Here is a 23,743-nt window from a genome sequence, read left to right on the forward strand (position 1 = left end):
TTCAAAGTTTTAGATGCCATTACAAAGAATGTAAGCTATGCACGTGTGATTAATCACTTTACTTCCATGCAGTCATTCATTAGAAAGAAATCAAGTGATGCTCTGCTGAGCTTTCCCCCTTCCCATAAAGAATCAACTCTGAAAATAAAAGGCAGGTTTTACTGACAGTTCTGTTCAATCAACTGTTTTCGACCAAACTGTGACACACATAAACTAGGCTTCAAATGAAAGTGAAACACAGTGATTCACACACATAAGAAGATCCAGCTGCCTGTGGATCTGCAGTTACAGATATCTAGGTCCCTATGTTTCTTGCTAGCACCAACACTGTCAGAAACATTTTCTCATTCCACACGTCTTGTCAACTATTGGAAAATGTAGGCTTATCCTATTAATCCTTTGCATTTCTTTCCCAACCACATCTTAGGATGCTAATTTTGTCTGCACAGAGCCAATGTAGCAAATCTCATTCATGGAACATACTTACATTTATACCGGTACATGGAATACAACTATAACACCGGCATTCATGCTTGTGTCAAACAGAAGTTTGTGCAGATTTCATACATGCTCATGGAACATACATAAATTTATACATGGAATACAACTATAACACCGGCATTCATGCTTGTGTCAAACAGAAGTTTGTGTAGATTTCATACATGCTTGGGAGCTAAGATGTGGGGGGCGGACACCAACAACTCCACTAACTTCCTTTCACCCAATGAAGCCAAAGCAGCATTACTAAAAGTATAGGATAATTTTATAAACATAAATATATAGCTTTTGTACCATACAAATACTTTCATTTGCATCATTCCATGGCAAAACTCTCACTTGTACAGGTGAAACTCGAAAAATTAGAATATTGTGGAAAAGTCCATTTATGTAAGTAATTGTTTTCATTAGCTACTGGAGTTTAATATATGAGATAGACTCATGACATGCAAAGCGAGATATGTCAAGGCTTTATTTGTTATAATTGTGATGATTATGGCGTACAGCTGATGAAAACCCCAAAGTTGAAATGGTTAATTTGGGGTTCTCACCTGTATATGGAAATATCCCTTACATAATTATTCAACTTACTTGGTATCTACTTGTTTTGTTGCTTAAACAACGTAACATTACATTTTATTCAAAACAAAACAAAATAAAAAATTCCTTCCAGAAGCACCTTAGAGACCAACTAAGTTTGTTCTTGGTATGAGCTTTCGTGTGCATGCACACTTCAAGGGAGAGTTATATTTTCTGAGCAGCATACTGAGGACTGTATATCTGCTATCGTGTATCTTGTTAATAGAAGAGATTGCTGTTAAAGCATAAGAGTTTTAACCTTTCAAGAAAAAAATGTGGGTTGTATCCAGAGTGCTATGCAGATGTTCCAAGGATTTGTTAGCACAATGGAAAGTTCTACCCTTCTCTATCCCCTGCATGACCCCTAAAGATGTTCTCCTAATCTCCCAGAGCAGATTTGAGGAGGGCATGAGGCACACACGGAGGGAAGTTCTGTTGTGCAAGTGCAAATCCTTGCACTAATGGAACAAGTGCACTGCACACCCCTCAACGTCTCAGGAACACAGAATAATGTAGAAAAAATTTCAGGAAAAATTGGTCTATCAGTTCAATACTGTTTACTCTTTCTCAGCCCTTCCTGGAGACATGAAGTACTAAAACTAAGACCACTTGCATAAAATTTATTTGCTCTACCACTGTCCTACAGCCTTTACTCAAAGTACTTTAAATTGGATCTCAACTTAGTGTCACCTATTTGAGTTCAAGCTACCACTTTTGAGTTCCTGCAGCATCTCTTCTCCTGGATCTAACAACATCTGCAGGCCTTGTTTCCAGTGCAAACCTGCATTCCTTGCATGCCACCCAGTAGGGAAGAAGGCACACACACACAAAAAACCCCACAAGTGGGATACAGCTATGTAAATTTATTCTTGGTGATTACGCCATACAGAATACTGTTAACTCTATGGATTACTTTTATGGCCTGCAAAACTTTTGCTAGCTACAAACTATATAACTAGTACTGTATAAGCAACTTTTTAAGAGTGTCAAATGCCTACGCTGGTGGCTGCTAACCAAAAATAAGTGAAAGATTCTGGGTGCATGCAAAAATGCTCCCCCACCTCACCCCAGGCTTTGGGTTTGTTATCTTTTCTCTTCTGGCTGCACCCGAATATATAATACTGAATTTCACTACACAGTGTCCTTGGAGCTTTAGAAGCTACTTTTCTAGGAGGGATGGGAATGCAACGGAAAAAGGGAATCGAAAAGCCTCCATGCAAGTTGATCGAATGAATTCTCAAATACATATCACAGAGAAGCGCTGATGCTCAATGGAAGACAACAAATGTCAAATTAATCCTGAATGGTCTGCAGGCGGAAAATAAAATCCAGATGTATGAAGTGCTAAGTAATATTAAACCATAAAGCTCTCAAGGTAACTGCATGGGGGAGGGGGAGTAATAGCATGCTACAATACTCCCTTCACCTCTATTCAGGTCACAGTAAAATAGGTAAAGGACCCCAGACAGATGACTATGGGGTTGTGGCGCTGCTCTGCTTTCAGGCCAAGGGAGCCTGCGTTTGTCCACAGACAGCTTTTCAGGTCATGACTAAACCGCTTCTGGCGCAACGGAACACTGTGATGGAAACCAGAGCGCACGGAAACACCGTTTACCTTCCTGCCACAGCGATACCTATTTATCTACTTGCACTGGCATGCTTTCGAACTGCTAGGTTGGCAGGAGCTGGGACTCATAGCAAGAAAACTTAGCGAGTAGGCGCTGATGGGTCCGTTATAAGACAATACAAGTCAGCCCCAACCTAAGGATGTATGATAACACTGAAGTTACTTGTTTGTTTGTTTGGGTTTGGGGCATTTTAAAATTTCTAAGTTTTATTCAATATCAAGTCAACACTATTACATAACAAAGAGTCACTACATTGTGACCAATATATAGACATTCGTAGACACCACCATCAACCCATATAAAGGTCCCATAAACACACAAAGGGACACAAATAGTAAGGAGCGGAAAATGGGGGGTGGGGGTGGCAAGAGACATTGCCTGGTGTATCTCTAAGTGTGCTAGGCCTCCACAATTTCTAATGACTATGACAATAAGAAAGCACTAAACTTTTCTCAGTTTTGATGATGCAATCATTATTCTTCAAAGAATAATGTATATGTACACAAGTTTAGGTCTTACAAACATAAAAGTGATACATATAAAATAAACGTCATGAAATTTCCAATGACTGTTTACATTCATATTTGTACATAGCACAAAACATACTTTAAAAAAAACACACATTGATACTTCTGAAAAAAGGAGATTTCTCTCTCTGCAACATGATACATTTGAATATATTATGTTAACTCTTATCAGTTTTCATACATCATCCTTTACCCTGAATTCGGTTGAAAATTACGCAAGCCATAAATTAGCTTTAAACAAGCTTTGAATCAGGCTCGAGCTAGTTTTCAAATTAAAAAGCCGTCAGTATATTACAAGGTGCTGTCATTTTATTACCGCAATCAATTCAGTGTGGCCTGAGGTATAAGGAAAATGGATGCTGTCTTCATTTGCAAAGGGTTTATCTCCTGCACCAGGCTCTGAACTACTTGACTGCAGTAATGAATTGGGAACCAAAGTTACTAACAAAGACTTTTAAAAACAGCAAAGCTGAAGACAGTAGTTCGCTTTTAGAATTGCATAATGGAAAAAAGTCCTTTCTTGAAAGAAATGGCATGAAACCATTTCTTATAAAGTGGAAGGATAATGGAAAAAGAGTTACCACTTTTTTAGCACTAGTTATCTCAGTTTAAAATATTCTAAAAGTTCATTTTACAGCCTACTCTATTGCTCCCAGTTCCTGACATAATTTTTGAAGGACATTCATGAAAATCCTTTTCTACTGTATACTATTACAAAATTGTTCCGATGAAAATAAGGAAGCACTGGTCTATTTGGATTCCCTTATATTTAGATATGTGGAACAAAAAAGAAGCAGTTAGTTAGTACTAAAATTTGTAAAACACGGAGATTCCCCCCCCCCCTTAATATCAAATAGTATATTTTTTTGTTAATTTTTTTTTAACTAGATTGACAGCGGCTTCAGGTTTTGGAAGAAATGATCAGCAGGTATATAAATGCTTTACGTTTACACTTTTTTTTAGTTCCACAGTAATGTCCAAAGAGGAAACTGACTGGAAGAGATATGCAAGTTCGTCATTGCATTACCCCTGGGAATGTTCCACTATAGCATTAAAAGGGCAAGTCTCCAGATATCTGCTAGACACGGCAGTGCTAAAACATGTGTTGATCACGTAAAGCCAATCAATTTTCCAACTATCAATGTATGATTGATTTCAAGGAAAGGTCCATCACTTCGCATTCGAAAGGTCACAGGTTTAATCCTTGCTATCTCTAGGTAGGGCTGTGAAAAACTCCTCTCCGAAACCGAAAAAACTGCTGCCATGGCCAAACTTGGCCCTCCAGCTGTTTTGGGACTACAACTCCCATCATCCCTAGCTAACAGGACCAGTGGTCAGGGATGATAGGAATTGTAGTCCCAAAACATCTGGAGGGTCAAGTTTGGCCATGCCTGCTGTAGACCATATTGGGATTGATGAACCAATAGCAGCAAGCTATATTCCTCCACACATCTGACTGAGTAAGTACACTTACTATAGGTTTGGCTTTAGCCTACCATGGATAGGACATTTATTTTTATTATTTATTTATTTATTTATTTATTATTGCTACTACTACTATTACTACTACTACTACTACTACTTTATACATTCATTACCATACACCACAAGGTTCTTGAGACAACTTACATCAATACAACAAAGGCATACAAAATACATACAACAAAAAGTCAAACTAACTAAGAATAGTCATACATAAATATCCAGAAAGTTAAAACCTACAACCCTTCACATGACTACAGTATGACCCACCATTAAAAACAAGCTAGCAAACAGCAAGAAGCAGACCATAAAACACCCACAATTAAATGCTTGGGGGTAAAGAAAAATCATGATCTGGTGCCAGAAAGAAGGCAATGTAGTGCCAGGCTTGCTTCCTTGGGGAAAGTACTCCATAATGGGCTACTAAAAATGGTCCTCTCTCCTGCAGCCACCCCCTGTATTTCTACTGGAAGAAGGGCTCTGAAGAGAGCCTCTGATGAAGACCTAATGACCTGCATACGCAAACAAATTTGAAGCGATAGAAGCATGTTGTGGATCTTTCTTCAAGCCACAAATAAGGAGTTTTGTATGGGCCTGCACCTGAGGTATGATAAACTGACATGTGGCAATGATGTACCAGTAGTAAACAGACATAGCAACCATATAGCAAACAGATATGCCAAAGTTGTGCAACTGTCTGTAGGACTTCAGTTCATCCTTTTCAGTGACTGCTCGCATGCCAACACTTGTCACTCAATTTAATGTTGCACATTTTGACTATGCCTCATTAATTAGAAAATAGTACTACAGTTCTGCTGTAAATTGATCTCTTCTCCACACCGGGTAACAGCTTTATTATTATTCTGGTTGTCACACTTATTTACAGTATTAAGAATAAAACAAGCACTGGAAGTAAATGATCTTTCTGTGGAAAGGTCTTCCAAAACGTGTTACTTACACCCTTCTTTCTATGCTTATTTAGAAACAGGTTTGTCCTATAAGGTTGAAAAATACCAGGTATGAGACAAGACAAAGCAGTCGTCCTATAAAATTGATTTAATGCAAGCTAGCTGAATGTTCCAATGCCATTTAGTTGTAAACTGCTAATACAGATCCTTTTATTAATACAGTGGAAGCCTAGCACAAAGAATATTTTATTACATCTAAGTCAGCAGCATTAAAATTGGGCCTGTTTATTAAAAAAGGAATGAAGAACCCAGCTACCACAGTTTAAGGGGCAAAATTAATCAGCAACCTTTTGCTGAGCTCACAGGAACTGAAAGGTCAAAACTAGTGCTGCTTCAAAAGCTCAGAAATTCTTCACTCTTTGTAAGTTACAGGCACTGAAAATTATGTGGAGCGCTACTCTGCTAAAGTCACTGGAAATGCTTTAAGATGGGCTCTGCCCACAGTTGTATCCATGCTACGTAGGGTTATATCTATGAAATGAATCTGAAAACTCAGCCCTTTCTTTTTTATTATGTGTCCCCCTACTGATTAGCACAATCTTAAATACATTTCCACTTAAGCTGTTGCATGAGTTTTGTATTCAAGACAAAAAACAAAAAAGTGTTTGCAAAAATAGCCCTATGATAGTGGCCCAGACCTAGGATAATGCAACACTTCAACAACATTGTGCATTGTTCTGCACCCTTGAATGGAACTTTATTGGGAGAAAGCATGGGCAAGCACTCACTTGACCCACTGAATATTCACACAAGACAAAAAACCTTCTTCCTGAGAAAAGGGAAAGGAATGTCTTAAGTTCTTCTTAAGCTAGAGTTTGAGATGGTCCCATGCTGTAGTTGCCCATTTATACAAAATCAAGAAACAGCAACATGTTTAGGGGTGACTAAGCTAGATAGGACTAAACTTGAGGTGACTTCTTCTACCCACAATTCTACAATTCCCCATATCCCAGTTCCTCCTGTTATTCTATTACTAAGATCATCTTTGCCAGTTGTCTCCGCCATCTATTACTATTTCCCATTTTTAACTTGGTGCCATGCTGCTATGTGCTCTAATTTTCCTATCACACACCATCCTAATCTCTAACAGAAACTCCTGACCTCATGTGCAGTAACCTTATACATTGTTGCAATACCTTTTCTCATCTATTGTTAAACACCCATTACTGCACTCCGAAGGCTTTATTCTTTATTCCTACTTCTTCTGCTTGTCTTACTAACCTGTGATTTTATGGACCTTCTCTCGTCACATTTTTCTGCTTTGACATTGCTTGCTGCATAAAACATCTTTAATGTTTCTATAGTAGTTCTTCAAATATGTGGGTTTTCTCATTTGTGTATAGATACTGCTGTTTGGACTATAACAAGATAAATTTCCTCTTAGCATATTCTATTATTATTATTACTACTACTACTACTTGCTTAAGTCAAACCATTACTTCCATGCCCTTTCCACCATTTTAAAATGGTACTGGACATTTGCAGAGTACACAGTACATAAAGCAGACTAATATATATTTCTGGGCAACCCATAGTCAAGGAGGCCTCTAATATTTACCATCTGTAGTCCATTTCAGACTTATTGAATCCTGACGTGCCAATCCTAATTACTAAAATGCAAGCTGGCCAAATTTGCGTATGCTCCACATATGCTCAAGTATTTTATATGCATTTAGCAAAATTACATATACTATATTTTAATGAATGCAGTTTGCAGACATTTTGCTGAAGTACTTGTTACTTAAATCTGCTAATCAAGTTAACTCTTAAGGAAGTAGGTGCTCAGCTAGTAACTTCTGGTAGCTAAATATGACAAAGCTTATGCAGCTATTTGGTGCATATAAACTTTTCAAGGCAGAGGATGCAAAATATGCAAGACTCTCCAAACATACCCAAAGGAGTTTTCAAACCACTGAACCACATAATCACTTTCATCCTTTACCAAAGATATGTTTAGTGAAAAGCTAGAGATAAATTTAATTGCTGCCGGAATTTAACAATGCAAGTGCGTCTTCAGGATTTAGAGAAGATACTTTTTAAAGTCAGCTACAACAATCACAAAAAATTGTGCACTCTCAAGGGAGAGTTAATTATAATGCACTTAGAATTATATTCACTTGTTAACTATTTGTGCAAGCAATTTTAAAAAGTAACTTTTAACTGGAAGAACAGTATAAGTAGAGTAGTTGAGGTTCTCTTCCCTTCTAACACACCAATAGGAACAATCCAGAAATCCCCTGCTATCTTTTGCAAAGCAGATGTAAATGCTAATTTAGTCTATTTTTATTTTCAAGTGCAACACTTAACCTTCTCTAGTACTACCTAATCTTATACAGTCAAACTACATTTTTAGTGCTATGTGAAAATGTTTCTTAATAAAAATAAAATTCATTGTAATCTCCCCTCACTCTCAAATAAGCATTGAAGCTTTATACAACAGTCACCATCTGCTGTTAACAACTGAAATGTCTTTGCTTTGTTTAATGCGTTGGTTATATTATAGGTTACCTGCTTTTAAAAATTGGAAGACAGCTCTACTTTTTGATCAGGCTGCACTGTGGACATTCAGAAAAGCAGACTATAAATGACTATTATTACTACGTGAGTTACAAATACTGGTGTCTCTTTATCCTTCTGTATTCAATCCCTGAATAATCTTGAATTAGTAGCAAGGCCATCTTACCCATAGGCACTAGGGGTGCGGGGCACCCAGGCACCGGGCTCTCAAGGGCACCAGGCCAAGAGTCCGGGGCCTGAGAGTTGACTCTGGGGAAGAGCCCGCCCATCAGTCAAAGCGCCATGGCAGGGCTCTTCTGCTGCGGGTGGCTCTGTGCCGCAAATTTGGGAGCGACCAAGCCAGCGAGGCACTGAGGCGGCCAGCTGGCTCCACCCTCCTGCACGCCTGGGACTGGGAAACCTGGGGCGGGGCACAATGGGTGGATCTTTGCACCCCGGCGTCGCATATGCTTAAAACAGCCCTAATTAGTAGGCAGATATCAGAAGTTACCAATCTGATCCCTGGAATGAGGAGACATCAACTCAACACAGAAGTTTTTAATGTAAACTATGTTGTGGTGTGGATACCAAGGTGTTGTGGACTCTGAAGAAGCACGAACTAAGGGCAAAAATGAGAAATGAGCTAAGAGGAAGGCACGTTTGGCGAACCTCACTATGATCAACTCCTGCCCGGAAACCTATGTGCCCACTGTGGAAGGACGTGTGGATCCAGAATTGGCCTCTACAGTCACTTACGGACTCACTGTTAAGTCCGTTTTCATGGAAGACAATCTTACTTGGCTACAAGTGATCGTCAAAAGAAGAAAAAAGAAAGTATTCTTATCTGCTGCAATCTCCTACTAAACTGTTAAGTATGATAAAAAACAGTTTCATGTAAAAAAGGATAGAGCAATAGGAAATAGCTGTTAGGCACTATGTAGTACACAAAGACGACAGCCAATGGTAAAAATGATTATGAGATGGTATGATAAAACAATCTTGCTTTCAAATCCAATTTGTTGCTACTTCCAGACTTCTTGCCAGAGGTTATAGCTGCATGGATCAGTGTTCTTCCTGCTGGGATTGTCACAAGAGATATCACTATAATGGCTCATCTCCCACACCAAGGAATTCCTCACAGATGATCTCCATCCAGACCCTTCGTTTACACTCAATCATCCTGCTGCTGTTTTAAATACCAAACAAAAGGCAGTGAATCACCATTACTAGTGCATGCTATATGTCTTTAAAAAGAAAACAAATACATCCAAATTTCCACATTGATGTATTTAAAAATGTTGTATGAAAAAATGCACACAACTGCATTTTTTTAAATAATGAGGTCCTTGAAACATTTTAATATATCATCTTCCAAGGCTTGTTGGATAACTGCTCAATTTTTCAAGGGCTAAACTTTTGGAAACCTTAGCATCATATATATTCATCTACCACTTTTTTTTTTTTTTTGCAAATGGTTCCTTTCTGGAAAACTCTGTATTTGAAATTGCCATTCGTGTTCTACATAGTAAGTACAAAGTTTTGTAGCCATTTAACAGTTTATGAGGAAGGTTCTAAGTAAAAGAGCCATATCTATTTTTCCAATAGTCATTCTATTAAAGTTAATATGGGCTCTTGTAATTAAGTAAATAATAACCGAACTTTGCAATCACAGGTTGCTAATAGGAAGTAGTAATGGTGAACTACAATTTGTTGGCAAATTTGCTTATAATTCTATTGTCAGCATGAGACCTTAATTATTAGTACACTCATTTAAAAGCATGTAGTCTAAATAATCTTACAAGCAAGTAAATTAGATTAAAGAAGTGAATCTAAATGCAAGTTTTAGCTATCAAACTTGATAAATGAAAAGGCTGTAAAGGTGCTGCTGCTCTGGAAATATTGGCTTCCTTAACTATGGGACCAAAGCAAAGGAGGGCTGTTGGCCACATACTGTGTATATCACATGAGAAGGAAGCCATAAAATAAAATGAAAATTTAAATAAGATTAGAAATAATGAGTACTATCTAGAAATTGATCGCCAACTAGAGGCACTGTGACCAAACCTGGCTTCCTGTACCATCTCTCTCTCTCTCTCCCACACACCTGTGTTTCTTATTTATGCAGGTAGTGGCATTTGCTGCAAAGGGCACTCGATCCTTCATTGCTCAAAGTGGGAATGAGTCTGCTGACAGTCAAAACAGCTGTATCCATTTGTAATTTTCTACATGCCTAGCAAAATAGGATGTGAGAAAAGGGCTGGCTTCAGATTTTAGGGAATCCTGGAAAAGTGCCCTTTTGTGGGCCCTCTTTTACGACAGCGGGTCCCAGAGCACTTATCTTGTAGTTGGCAGCTGTGCTGCAGTCAGCAACAGGCAATTTGAAACCACCACTACAATTTCCTTCCCATAATACCTCTGATTTAGCTTTCTCTGGGGCATTGTGGAAAATTAAAATAGTAGCCCAAGGGTGGCTTCAATTTTTCCTGCTACAGGAGACACAGGCTAATGATGTTACAAACACACCCACCCACATGCCTTTAAGTATATACAGAAGTTGAGAATCAACAGAGAACAAATCTGCTTCTTCTTCTGCATGACAGCTCTTCAGATATTTAAAGATCATTATCATGACTACCCTTAATCTTCTACCCAGCTCTTTCAATTCCCCCCCATAGGACTTCCCAGACCCATCACCATCCTGGAAGCCCTTCTCGGAACACACATCAGTTTGTCACTGCTCTTGTTCACATGTGGCACCCAGAACCGGGCACAATATTCCAGATGCAGCTTGACCAGCACTGAATAAACAGGAACTATTACTGGATGCCATCTAAGATTTCATTCGCTTTTAAAGCAGCTGCATCACACTTCAGGTACATTAGAGAATCACATTACTAGGGGAGGAGAGGAGGCAGAACTTTTGACAATTTTCACCAGAGAGCTGCTGGGAACTATGATACTAAGTATTTGGAACGCTTCCATATTCTAGTCGCTGTTTGACTGGTTAAACGAATTCTCCAATATGAGGATCCATTTCCATTATGATGATAGTTTAGAACTGCCAGCTCTTCTTCGAGGAATAGGACACAACTGACCCTTCTAGATACAGTCTGACACCACAGTCTGTCAGACGCTCAGAAGTTTACACCTGAATTTTTACAATGTTAACATTCCATGTCTCTGGAAAGGTACCCTGCTGCAAAAAAATTACGGGTGTTTAGGTCAAAATTACTTGTGAAGATCTTCATAAGAGCACTCACTAAACGTGTGTGTGGGTATACATTCCAAGCATCATTACTGCACAGAACTTAGGGGTTAAGGCCAAGTCAGACAGTGCACAACTAATGCTGAGTGAACACTTGGAAGATTGGCAGTTTAGCAGTTATTCTATTTCAAACGTTTTCTCATTAGCACAAACCCATAGCTGGACATGGACAATACTGTGCTTCAGCTGGGTCTATTCTATGTGATCAAATATCTCCTTCAAAGTACTAGGCTCCTGTAGGTTTTGTCTGACTCCTGAGAGTACATGGCATAGAGAAACACAATTCTTAGGTAGAGTCCACCCCACTAGATGAAGTTGAAGTTGACGAAATATGATTAATGGTAAACATGGCTGTGCACATGTTCATGTGTCTCAGTGAAGGCATTTTCATATGTTAATTCCCCAAGTAACACAAGCTCTACAGAAATGAAGGCATGCAGCTTTGGGATGTAGGGGATTATGATCTGGTTGAAAAGCTGGAGCTTAGCCTGTTAATGAATTTCAGTTCCTTATGGTGGTACATCAAAGCGAAAGGATGCAGCCATATTTGATGCATATGTATGGTAAATCACCCATGAGCCTTGGGGTGGGGGGGGGGAGGGAAGTCTGCCTGAAATGTTTAGGAAACTTTGCAATGACCAACAGCATCTTGCAAGCAAAGGGGCTTCAGCCACAAATCTCAGGATTTGCCTATGTGTAGCAGACATAGACGTGTGCTCACCCTTGACCTACAATAGCTCCTCCTATTTTATTCCTTAAAGCAAACTCGTTTTCATTTCATGGCAAAGGCTTCTTTGAACGGCAAAACATCACTGACTGTGCCAGTAATAAAACATGTACTTGGCTTCATCTCCACTCAATGTAATCTCTCCTGGCTCCACACTGCACTGCACGCACAATTATCTTAAGGGTGTGTGCTCTTATATACATATGATACCATAATGCAAAATCATTAGCATTATTTCAAAAGCTGTATTTAAGTATTCATGCTAAAGTAAATGTATGTATCTTTGCCAGCAACCACTATCATTTGAAGTGCATAACAGAGATCTGATTTTACATGTTTTAACAGTTACCTGATACTTGTGTTTCATTCCATCCACTTCACCCTATATTTAACACATAAGGTATTTTGCAGTTAGTAGAAATGAAAAGCACAGTGCAAGATCCAGTTAAGCACTTTTAAGCTGCATTGGTTTCAATGGAAGAAAGATAAGCACACACTTTGTTAACTATGAGCAAAATATTAAGATCCCAAGACTGTGGGAGGGCTATTGGAAAGAAACAGCAAGAGAATGAATGCTTCATCTTAAGATGTCATAGCAAAGGTTATTATTTACTCACAAAAAGGAAAATTATCAGCTGATGTGAGAAACCAGTCTCCACCAAAGAAGTGTATCTTTTTTTCTTTTTTGCCAAAAACCAAACACAGAATAAACGATAGGCGTAACCGCTGAAAACAAAAAACAACATGCCAGGTTGGCATGTATGAAGATGGTAACAGAGCATCTTCATGATCAGTTCCAGGAGGATATGGCAAGGGGCAAATCAAAGTATTTCTATACAGAGGTGTCTGTATTGGCTCTGGAAGCAGGGAGTCTGCTTTCTTATTTTGGAGGTTATTGCAATCCAAGGGCTTGAATACCTATGTTCCCTTATTAGGAATCAGAGCTGAAACTGACTGTGGAATATGAGACCAAGCTGGATACAATGCTGTCTTATAGGCCTTCTACTCATTCAGGTACAGTATATCATCAAGCCAACCATATTTATTATCTGAGCTAGAAAGAGTTGTCCTCTCAAATGCCTTTATCAATTGGACTATGGTAATTTGTTAAAATTCTACCACTGTGCACCCTCACCTACAGAGTAAAATGGGTCCAGTGAATCTCAAGGGATAAAGCAAGTGTGTTCTTTATTTCCTTTATATTTTGCTCAGCTGCTCCAGCATTTTAGTAGATGCTCTTTTCAGGACTTACATATCTGAAGTCTTAAGGCTAAGGGGAAAGAGTTTTACAAACAGCACACTGGTTACTCAGTCAGATCCAAAGTGCACAGGCATAGAGTAACTTAATAAAATTTTTGACTTCTTTGAGGTACCCCATTAATGAAGAAACACCTGAAACCACCGGGACTAGAACTACTGAACATTGGGTTGTTGTTGTTTTTAAGTGGCTGTTTTGGTGGCAGAAAGGTTAATCAAGTCCCTACATTCCTAGGACTACTCACATCAGTGCCTGGAGACAACTTTTGCCTTGTAGATCCTGGACACATAGAAATCTTGTAATCTGGGGTACAAGTTTTTAAATATTAAGTGTCCTTTGTCAATGGTCAGGAATGATGTGAGTTTTAGTCCAGCAACATCTGGAGATCATGTTTCCCATCCCTGTGCTAGGAGTTCAGTAAGAAAGCTGTTTTGGTTATAAAGGTGTTATGTTGCCAATAAGGATTACTAGTTTGAATGGCCCATGGCACCAAAAGTTCCATGGGCAACACATTATGGCTGGATATGATATTGAAACTGACCCATATACCAATTCCAAGGCATTTGGCTGTCACCACAAAGCTCTTTGTACAGCAGAGAAACAACAGAGGAAACAAGTGCGGTGACTGTAGTATTCTCTCATCTGCCCACCATACAAACGGCTAAGACACAATTATCCCCATCCATGGAACTTGCATGTCCTGGATCTTAAGACATGTGAGTACTGAACACATCCTTTCCCCTTCCTCTGCATCATCTCCATTTCTTTTTTAATGTGAAAACTGAATAATCAATACAGATCAGAAAGGACTTGCATCTCTCTGTTTCTACTTTCTTCTAACAGAATTTAATAAAATTAGTAATAAAAAAAAACTACTGATGTCCAATTATATAAATTCATACAATTATTAGTATTCAATTTTTTTAGCTATTTTATACAATCTGTACTGGATAGCATCAGTACTGGATAGCATCATCTACTACATATCTGTAGAATTTGACTAAGACTAAAACTAAAACGTGTGCAATATAGCCTGTGCTTTTAAAAGCTTTCCACATCTCACAGTTTGTCTATCAAGTTAAGTCTTAGATTTGTTTTTTTTTTTATAAAAATTTTATTATTTTCAATTATAACAAAAGAAAAACATAACATAAACATCAACATTAACACCATAAAAACAAACTACATAAACACAATCAAACAATGACAATAAAAGAAAAAAGAAAATTATACAAACCTTAAACTAACACTGATCTTCATACTTTCCTTGTTTCTATCTTCTCTATTTGGGGGCTTCCCCCATTCCCTCCACTGTCTTCAAAATCATATATATCTTCTAGGTAGCTTTATATCTTGTTCAATTAACATTTACCCAAATTTTTAATATTCTTAACTTTACTTAATCAAATACCTAATTAACTATAAATCTTATCCTAGCATCATATCTTAACATATTTTTAACAAATAAGTCGTTCGCACAAAAAATTTCCTCTTAACAGTATTATCTAATATAAACCTACTAAAGCCGATTCTATTTGTTTCTGCTCAAATATTCAATTTAACTGATTTAACTAGATAGTCTTTAAATTTTTTCCAATCCTGTGACACCTTCTCCTCCCTCTGGTCCCGGATTCTGGCGGTCAGTTCTGCGAGTTCCGTATACTCCATCATCTTCATCTGCCATTCTTCCACCGTTGGTATCTCTTCACCTTTCCATGTTCTTGCCAATAAGGTTCTAGCTGCTGTTGTGGCATACATAAAAAACACTCTATCCTGACTGGGTATCTCTTCATTGGTTATGCTCAGAAGAAATGCCTCTGGTTTCTTACAAAAGGTAACTTTCATTACCTTCTTAAGCTCGTTATAAATCTTATCCCAGAAAGCATTTACCGCTGGGCACAACCACCACATATGAAAAAAGGTACCTTTCGCATGTTTACATTTCCAACATACATCTGACATTTTGGTATTCATCTTAGCTATCTTAACTGGTGTCAAATACCATCTATAAACCATTTTCATTATGTTTTCTCTTAAACTATGACAAGCAGTAAATTTGATACCTTTCTGCCACAATCTCTCCCAGTCATCCATCATAATATTATGTCCTACATCTTTCGCCCAATCTATCATTGGCGATTTAACCAGCTCATCTTTCGTATGCCACTCTAGCAAAAGATTGTACATTTTGGAAAGGTTCTTAAAGTTCGATTCTATCAGTTCTGTTTCCAGTTTTGATTTTTCTACTTGAAAACCAACTTTTTTGTCCATTTTAAATGTTTCATACACCTGGTGATATTGCAGCCAATCGGGGACCTGACTTTTCACTTGGTCATAGCTTTTTAACTTAAATGAGTCCCCTTCCTGCTGCAATATGTCCATATATCTTAGCCAACTTGCAGACATGTTCGGTCTCTTATAGGCCTTGGCCTCCACTGGAGAAATCCATCTAGGAGTCTTTCTCTCCAAAAGGTCTTTATATCTAGTCCAGACCTGATACAAGGATTTTCTAACTATATGAGTCTTAAAAGTTCTGTGAATTTTAACCTTGTCATACCAAAGGTATGCATGCCAACCGAACATATTGTCGTGTCCTTCCAAGTCCAACACATCCACATTCTCTAATTTAAACCAGTCCTTTAACCAGCAAAAGGCCGCTGCTTCAAAATAAAGTCTTAAATCCGGCAGAGCAAAGCCTCCTCTCTCTTTAGAGTCTGTTAGGATCTTAAACTTGATTCTAGGCTTTTTGCCCTGCCATATAAACTTCGATAGGTCCTTTTGCCATTTTTTAAAGCAATCCAGTTTATCCAAAATTGGTATGGCTTGGAATAAGAACAGCATCCTTGGTAGGACATTCATTTTAACCACTGCTATTCTTCCCATTAACGACAGTTTAAGTCTTGTCCAAATTTCCATATCTTTTTTTATCTCCATCCACAGTTTTTCATAGTTGTCCTTGTACAGGTTCAAATTCTTAGTTGTGAGATTGATACCTAGATATTTTACAGTTTTAACAAAATTGTTAAAAGTTAAGTCTTAGATTTGAAATACACTGGAACAAATTCCAGAAAACTAAGAATGCCAAAATATTACCGGTACTTTACTCCTAAAAACTGTATGCATTGATTTTTCAAAGGGGTTTCAGTTAGTGCTCCATGAAGTTGCTTAGCTGTAACAGAATATTTTTGAACGATGCCCACGCATAGTTACACAGACAGGCAGCTGGTCGGAGAGGTGAATTAACGGCAAATTATTAAAACACAATAAAAAATACATAAATAGAGTGATATTCTCTCTTACTCTAGCTTGCTGACAGATACATGTGCAAGTGGAGCCTTTCCTTTAGTACTTAACATTGTGTTAGAAGTTTTCCATGAAGTGGCTGGCTTACCTCAGAGTAACTCCACTGAACACAGTAGAACTTATTTCCAAGACTGCTCTGCCATTTATATACACATCTGACAACAATACTTGACAAAGTAATTGAACTGGCTCTTAAAAGTCTACTCAGTATCATGAGAACACTGAAAGTTAGCAGCTCTGTAAAAACCAAGTATTCGTTTTTTGAAAGAAAGGGAGGGGAAGTTATAGAAATGTATATATTCTGGGGGTTTTTTCCTTTCTTTTTTAAAACACATTTTCTCCAACTTTGTTGAGATGAGAAAGCTTGTCAGACCTTTGTGGTAAGTATCACCCATTCCATAAAAGTGACGCTATTACTAGCAGAAAAGATGCTGCCCTCGTGCCCTGAAGCAAAGTCACTGTCATTATTTGACAGCTGGGGTAATATGGGAATATGTTATGCTGGTGGGGAAATAACTTGACAAGATTGCAGGAGAGCTGCATGGCATATTATGAACAAAAGTATGCCGTCTATATCAATGAAAAATATAAACATTTAATAACGTTTACCGCCTCTAAATAAAAAGCATTTGTCCTTATCTGAAAAATCACATTTTTAAATTTATCAAGACGCAAGCAACAATCAGTGGCTCGTGGATACTGATATTTTCATCATGAACACAGGGCTACAGTTTGTACTGAAGAACATGCATACCCTTTTTAGTTATACACTTGTATAGCAGAGAATCCTGACAGGGTAATCTTTGGTAACTAAGTCTTGGCTTACTTTTTCTTGAATGATACACATTTCCATTCAAAAGAAAGTAAGAGATGAGTCTATTCTAGCTATATAATGTTAGTATTTGTTAATTTACATTAGGTTTTACATTGGGCTAATGCAGTTGGCTCTCCAGCTGTTTTGGGACTACAACTCCCATCATCCCTAGCTAACAGGACCAGTGGTCAGGGATGATGGGAACTGTAGTCCCAAAACAGCTGGAGGGCCAAGTTTGGCCATCACTGGGCTAGTGCTTTAGATGCAAAAGAAGACATTTAATTTCCCCTTCTTGATCTTCATTTGGGAAAATATACTTTCCAACTCTAATTTCTCTGACGACAAGGAGAAGGTTGCTTTGGCTAAACCTAAAAACCCAGTGCTATTTCACTGCTCTAGCACCTAAATGACACTTACTGAAAATAGGATTTACAGGTGGAAAGAAAGTGAAGGTACTGGCAACTGTAGTTTGCAATTCATTTCTCAGTCATTCAGGGAAAATGCATATGGCCACTCAACTTCCTGTGCGTCCATGTGAGTAAGTTTTATGCTAAGACCTCAATCTAAAGACGTTCAAGGGCAAAGGCAATAGAAGGTTTCCTGCATGGTCTTACTCTCACTTTCTCACTTTGCCATTTGGGGCTGGAAAGCAGAGACTTGTGTATCACCAGCACGATAGGAAAGGGCTGAACCCCATTCACTTAGGTTGGCCTGCTAGATCCAGTGTTTCCTCCCCCCTGCTCCCCTCCCCTGGTTTTAACCCAGCTAGAAATATCAGTGTGCCTGTGGTAATAGTATTCTCTGGAGGAAGCACAAGCCTCTACAGAACTCACAAGCACCCAAAAGGTATTAAAAGTACACTATGCATAGATGTACTAAAAGGCTTCATTAATAAAAAAATTCCTAAGCTCTTGCAAAACAACTTTCACTTAAAGTAAGGTGTTATTCAGCAAGACAGATTGTACAGAAGATCATGAGGTTTTTCAAAATGACTAAAACATTGCCTTAAAATGACAACCCTGATGTAACTAAACAGAGCCACAAGGAGTCCTCATAAGACAATTTTTCTGGTACCGTTTGCTCATTTAAATGGGAGTTAAACTGGCCCACACTGAAAACAATGCAACAATATACAGTTTTGTCATATCAAAGATCTGGTGTCTTCAAGATATAATGCTTTTGGCAAGAAGTCCTCAGTGAGTAACAGACAATTTAAATTCATACTATAGAAAAACTGTTTCAGTTTTAAGGGCTGTCTAGATTTGTATATCTTTTTTAATTCATTCAGACACTGAACACTGCTTTCAAGTGCTTTTTTAAAGGCTCAGATGTCCAAGCCACAGTGAGCTTTAAATTATTCTGTACCAAAATTGTATCTTCTTAAGGAAGACTGATTTTATTAATAATTGGCTTTGCAGTTACACTAATTATTCTTTAATTTGTAGAAGAAAATTTCAAATCAAAAACACATTTTTGCCTTCTGGATTTTCCATGGTTACTGATTCAAATAAGTTTAGTAAATAAATCTTTTTAAACAGCATACTGGTCAAGTCTCCCTTTCAGCATACAGACAGCTTCAACATCACCATTTATATAAACTGTACACTGGCCATCTAATTGCATACACTTATTAGAAGTTCTGAAGTAGAGTCAGCAAAAGTATATTCACAACGTTTTCCCAATTATATGTCCACTGTCTCTTTAAATGTTTTTACAGATTAGAAGAAAGCAGATTAATTATGAACTAAAATATATAGAATATAGACTGTTTAAAATGGCATAGCAATATCATATGAGTGATATCTAACTAAATCATACTTAGAGAAGCTCCACTGAAATGAATAGACTTAAGTTACATTAGGCCATCGATTTCATTGTCACATCAGAGTAATACTAACATTGGACTATACCCTGTAATCATTAAATTACATTAAAGTGTAAAATAGTCAACAGTTAAATGACTGTACAACAAAACTGAATAATTTTGGACTAGAAAATAGTTTTTAAAATATTGAATTACTCTTTATCAAACCAATCAACTATCTAGTTTCCTATTATTGAAATAGTAAAACAGAATAACAGCAACAGATTGAAGTAAGCCCTTATTATTCTTTTTTTTTAAAAAAAAAAAACAACACACCTTCTTATCCACATACAAACCTGCAATGAGTTGTAAAAAAACATCTTCTAAACATTCACTTCTTCTGCATTTTCACAAGACTTTTTAACTTACTTTGGAGGATGTAGAGTCACACTCTTGACAAATCCACCCATAACCAGTTTGTTTTGGAGACTTTTTCAAGGGAGGGTCCAAACAGCCAAAATGATAGCACAGCCTGCATTCATCGCACCTACATTAGAGAGAGATACATTTCTTCAATATTCAATATCAAATTCAAATCCATAGAAAATAAAATAAAGGTTATCAACACAACTAGAACACACAAAGTCCAGAAATGTATTTGTATTAAGACTATTATAGCAGCTAAAAATGTTGCAAACAATTCTGCTTTGTGCATTAAAAGTTTTCCATCTATGTTGAAGCATAGCTGAATATGCTGAAGGGAGACCCAAACAGGAAGGGAATCTTCGTAGACAAACTAGATAAGACTCCATGGCAGATTTATTGGCAGATTCAAGTGTCTAAATCCAGATTTGACTGTTTAGGCCAAATCATGTAGATGGCCTAGCAAAAAAAAATCAAATGCTTTGTGGTGATACAGTCGTACCTTGGAAGTGGAACGGAATCCATTCCGGAAGTCTGTTCGACTTCCAAAATGTTTGGAAACCAAATTGCAGCTTCTGATTGGCTGCAGGAAGCTCCTGCAGCCAATCAGAAGCCACAGAAGCCCTGTCAGACGTTCAGGTTCCAAAAGAACGCTCACAAACTGGAACAATCACTTTCGGATTTGCGGAGTTCGGGAGCCAAAATGTCTGAGTTCCAGGGCTTTCGGGATCCAAGGTACAACTGCACACTTCTAAATTAATTAAAACAAACCATTTGGTAATGATGAAGTAAAGATGGCATGTAGCCCCTGACATGTAATAAGTAAGTATCACAGCACACATGAGATTCTGGATAAAGACATAAGTGCTTGCAGCATTTCCCTCACTTTGTTTACTGCATGTTGACTTATTTCCCCTCCTAATTCAAATTTGTAAAGAAGTATTTGCAGAAACATAATTTGCACTCTGAAGGCATTCAAATGTTTTTAGGTTTTAAAATTCAACCTTAGCTATTTTCTGTGCTAGGTTTTTACAATCTGTAGGGTGCTTCCTGCTCACCATCCCACCTGTTGGAGAGGTGAGAAAAGCAGAAACACAAGAGAGGATGTTTTCAGTGATGGCACTGTACTTAACTCCTGCCCAAGTCCACCACCTGGACCACACTTAGGAGTATTCGGAAAACCCACTGGGCTTCATTGGTGTTAGGACCTATACTGGAAATTTTCGCTGCTGCTGTTTTTCTGAAGATGTTAGATTATTAATTGCATTGTATTATCTGTGTTGTTTAACCACATTGTTAGCTGCCCTGAACTCCCTTATGGGAGGATGGGTAGGAAACAAGAATAACAAATAAATAAGCCAGAACGAAGAAAATACCAAAACAGTTTTCCTAGTTCTTCTTTTTGAAGACTGCCTTGATACCTTTGAAAAAATCATCTTTATAAGAAGTGGTGTGTTTGTTTTGTCAAAAGGCTGTGATCCTGTAATCTGTTTTTGGGTGTAAATCCCATTGATCTCTGTTACTCTCATTTCAAGTAAAACTGCACTGCTTAGTTCAAAGGACACTTACATTATACAATATAGTAGACTATATGGAAGCGGCTAACAGGAAGAAAAGTAACTATGTTGAACTGAGACGTATTTTTTCACTTCACCATGCATTTTCAAAACTGATCTAATTCCATTTTGACACAAAAGGAACTAGCAAAATAAACATAAGGCTTGATACTTTAGCAAACAAACAAACAAATAAATGTCAATTTGATTTTATACCATTGATATAGATAGCATTTAAAACCACATTAATATACAGATTAACCCAATTTAACATATATTAAAGTAAGTACTTCATGACAGAGACTGTAAGGGAAAAAAGCTAACAGAATACACCCCCCACTCCTTTAAGTTACCTCTGAACAAAAAGATTTGCTTATCTTATGTGAGAATAAGTCTAAGAATTTTGAACAAGTGAGCCTTTGCTTTTTAAAAATGTTGTTGTTTATTAATGTACCAATGATACTATCAGGGAGATAAATCCCCACTCAGAAGAATGAGCATCCATCCATCTCTCCCCCCCCCCCCCGCCACAATGCAAGATGACTGGCTTACCACATATCAAAGTAAGGGAAATTATACACAGTATCATTTAAGACAAAGTCTGAAATGGCCTAACTGTACCACTGTTCTGCTTATGCGAAGGTTCCGATTATTCATCACTTGGAGGAGCTAGAATAATGAAAAAGTGTACAGAACAAATACCTCTAAGGTGAATCAAGAGGGGTGCATAGTACAGGGAATAGCTAGCTTACAAAGCATTACTGGCCAGCCTGGCTGAAGGGAACTCCTCTTTCCTAGCTACCAAACTCCAAACAAATCAACGGCTCAGATTAAACCTCAAAGAAAACATTTTTTGTGGTGCAACTCCACCATATTGTTGTTTCCCGCCGAGGTGACTCTTGATGCCACCACAAGAAGGAAAGTGATTCAAAAGTATAAGCAAATCAAAATATAAGTGTGGTTTGTATGCCATGCTAAACCCTTGTTATAAACAAACTATGATTTAGTATGATTTCACAATAAACCATGGCTTGTTTTTAAACTTTGATGACACATGTGAACCGCCAAAGTTACAAAGCACTTGTATTCCCCAGAAGTCATCCTTTCCCAGAAAAGTTAGAAATACTGTAGAAAGCTGAAATATCTGCTGTAACAACTATCACTACCAAGCATGGTAAAAACAAGCCATCATGGGGACTTCAAGCAAAATATGCAATAAAAAAATATTTTAAAGAAAGAAAGAAATACTTTACAGTGAACAACAATGCCTAAGAGTTGCTGAAGAAACAAATGAAATTCATTGTTTGTAAAGGGAAAAGTGTAAATATAGTGGCATACATAATATTTTTTCAACATAAATATAACATAATAAAGCTAACTATAGCATGGTTTCAAAGAGGCATCTATTACTCAAGTGTGGAGACTTTAGACAATTTCCAAATCAGAATTCTCAGGGTGCTGGTTATTTATATATAAAGTTCTTAAAGTTGAAAACTAGCCCCTGCCCACCAGTTTTAAAATGCTAGCTTGTTTTCTGGTAGGGTTGGTGCATTTTCCAAATTCAACCAGTTTATTTTATATGTTAGAGAACATGACAACATTTGAAGTAAACACATACAATAAATTAAGGACCTGGAGGCTTCTTTCCTGGAGAGTTGAAGGTGGTATGATAGAGCCATCGCTGCCCATATGGTGCACAGACTTATTTTTTTCCTGTCTTGTTATCTTTGGGAAAATAGGTTTTTGAAGCACTACAAAAACCTGAAAATTGGATAAAGAAATCACTGTGAACATCATGGGCAATGGCAGCTTCATCATACCATGTTCATCCACCATAGGCACAGACCAGACATAACTCTCTTGGTCTAAAAAATTATAGCTTATTTGATCAGGAACATGCTCCCCACCACCACTCATTCCTTGCACTTCATAATGTGTGAAGCAGGATCAGATTCCCCATTTATATTGTAGTTTGCACTCAAAGAGGTTAAACCATACTTGTCTGATTTAATGAGAAACTATGGCCTTAAAGAACCAATTGTCTTCACAGCCATACAAAATCTGATATGATACAGCCATATTTCTTCTGCCCAATTAATATGAAGCAGGGGATGGGGCAGAAGCTATTTTGAGTGAATGAGTAGAAGAGATGAAAGTTGAACCCACACTCTCCCTGGCAGTTTCTGCCACCCAGACAACTTGCTGGTTCAGTTCAGATGTTTTTCCTCATGGTAGGGCCCTGAGAGTAACACCCACTGGAAGAAATGCATCAGAGGAGAAATGTTTTTCGAGTGAAGGGCAAAAGCATGGGTTGCTCCCAAAAGTGCTTCATTCCACACCCCACTATGGTCTGATTTGCATGTCACATTGAATCATGGTTAAAAGTAAACCATGGTTTAATGTGAATGAGCAAAG

General features: G+C 37.8%; 1 protein-coding gene across 10 annotated transcripts in view; it reads right to left on the bottom strand.

Annotated features, from left to right (window-relative positions):
- Positions 1 to 23,743, bottom strand: part of PHF14 (PHD finger protein 14) — a 135,729-nt gene that overhangs the window by 39,282 nt on the left and 72,704 nt on the right. For 5 of the 10 annotated variants that reach the window (XM_033165425.1, XM_033165428.1, XM_033165427.1 and 2 more), the window contains 2 exons: positions 19,779 to 19,896; positions 12,520 to 12,552 (listed from right to left, as the gene is read on the bottom strand). In XM_033165425.1, coding sequence (XP_033021316.1) covers positions 12,520 to 12,552; positions 19,779 to 19,896 — 151 coding nt within the window. Of the gene's footprint in view, positions 1 to 9,334; positions 9,365 to 12,519; positions 12,553 to 13,672; positions 13,732 to 19,778; positions 19,897 to 23,743 lie in introns of those variants that run through there. The other 5 variants (XM_033165430.1, XM_033165429.1, XM_033165431.1 and 2 more) reach the window with 3 other exon arrangements.

This window comes from Lacerta agilis, chromosome 12 (assembly GCF_009819535.1).
Source record: "Lacerta agilis isolate rLacAgi1 chromosome 12, rLacAgi1.pri, whole genome shotgun sequence".
NCBI lineage: Eukaryota > Metazoa > Chordata > Lepidosauria > Squamata > Lacertidae > Lacerta > Lacerta agilis.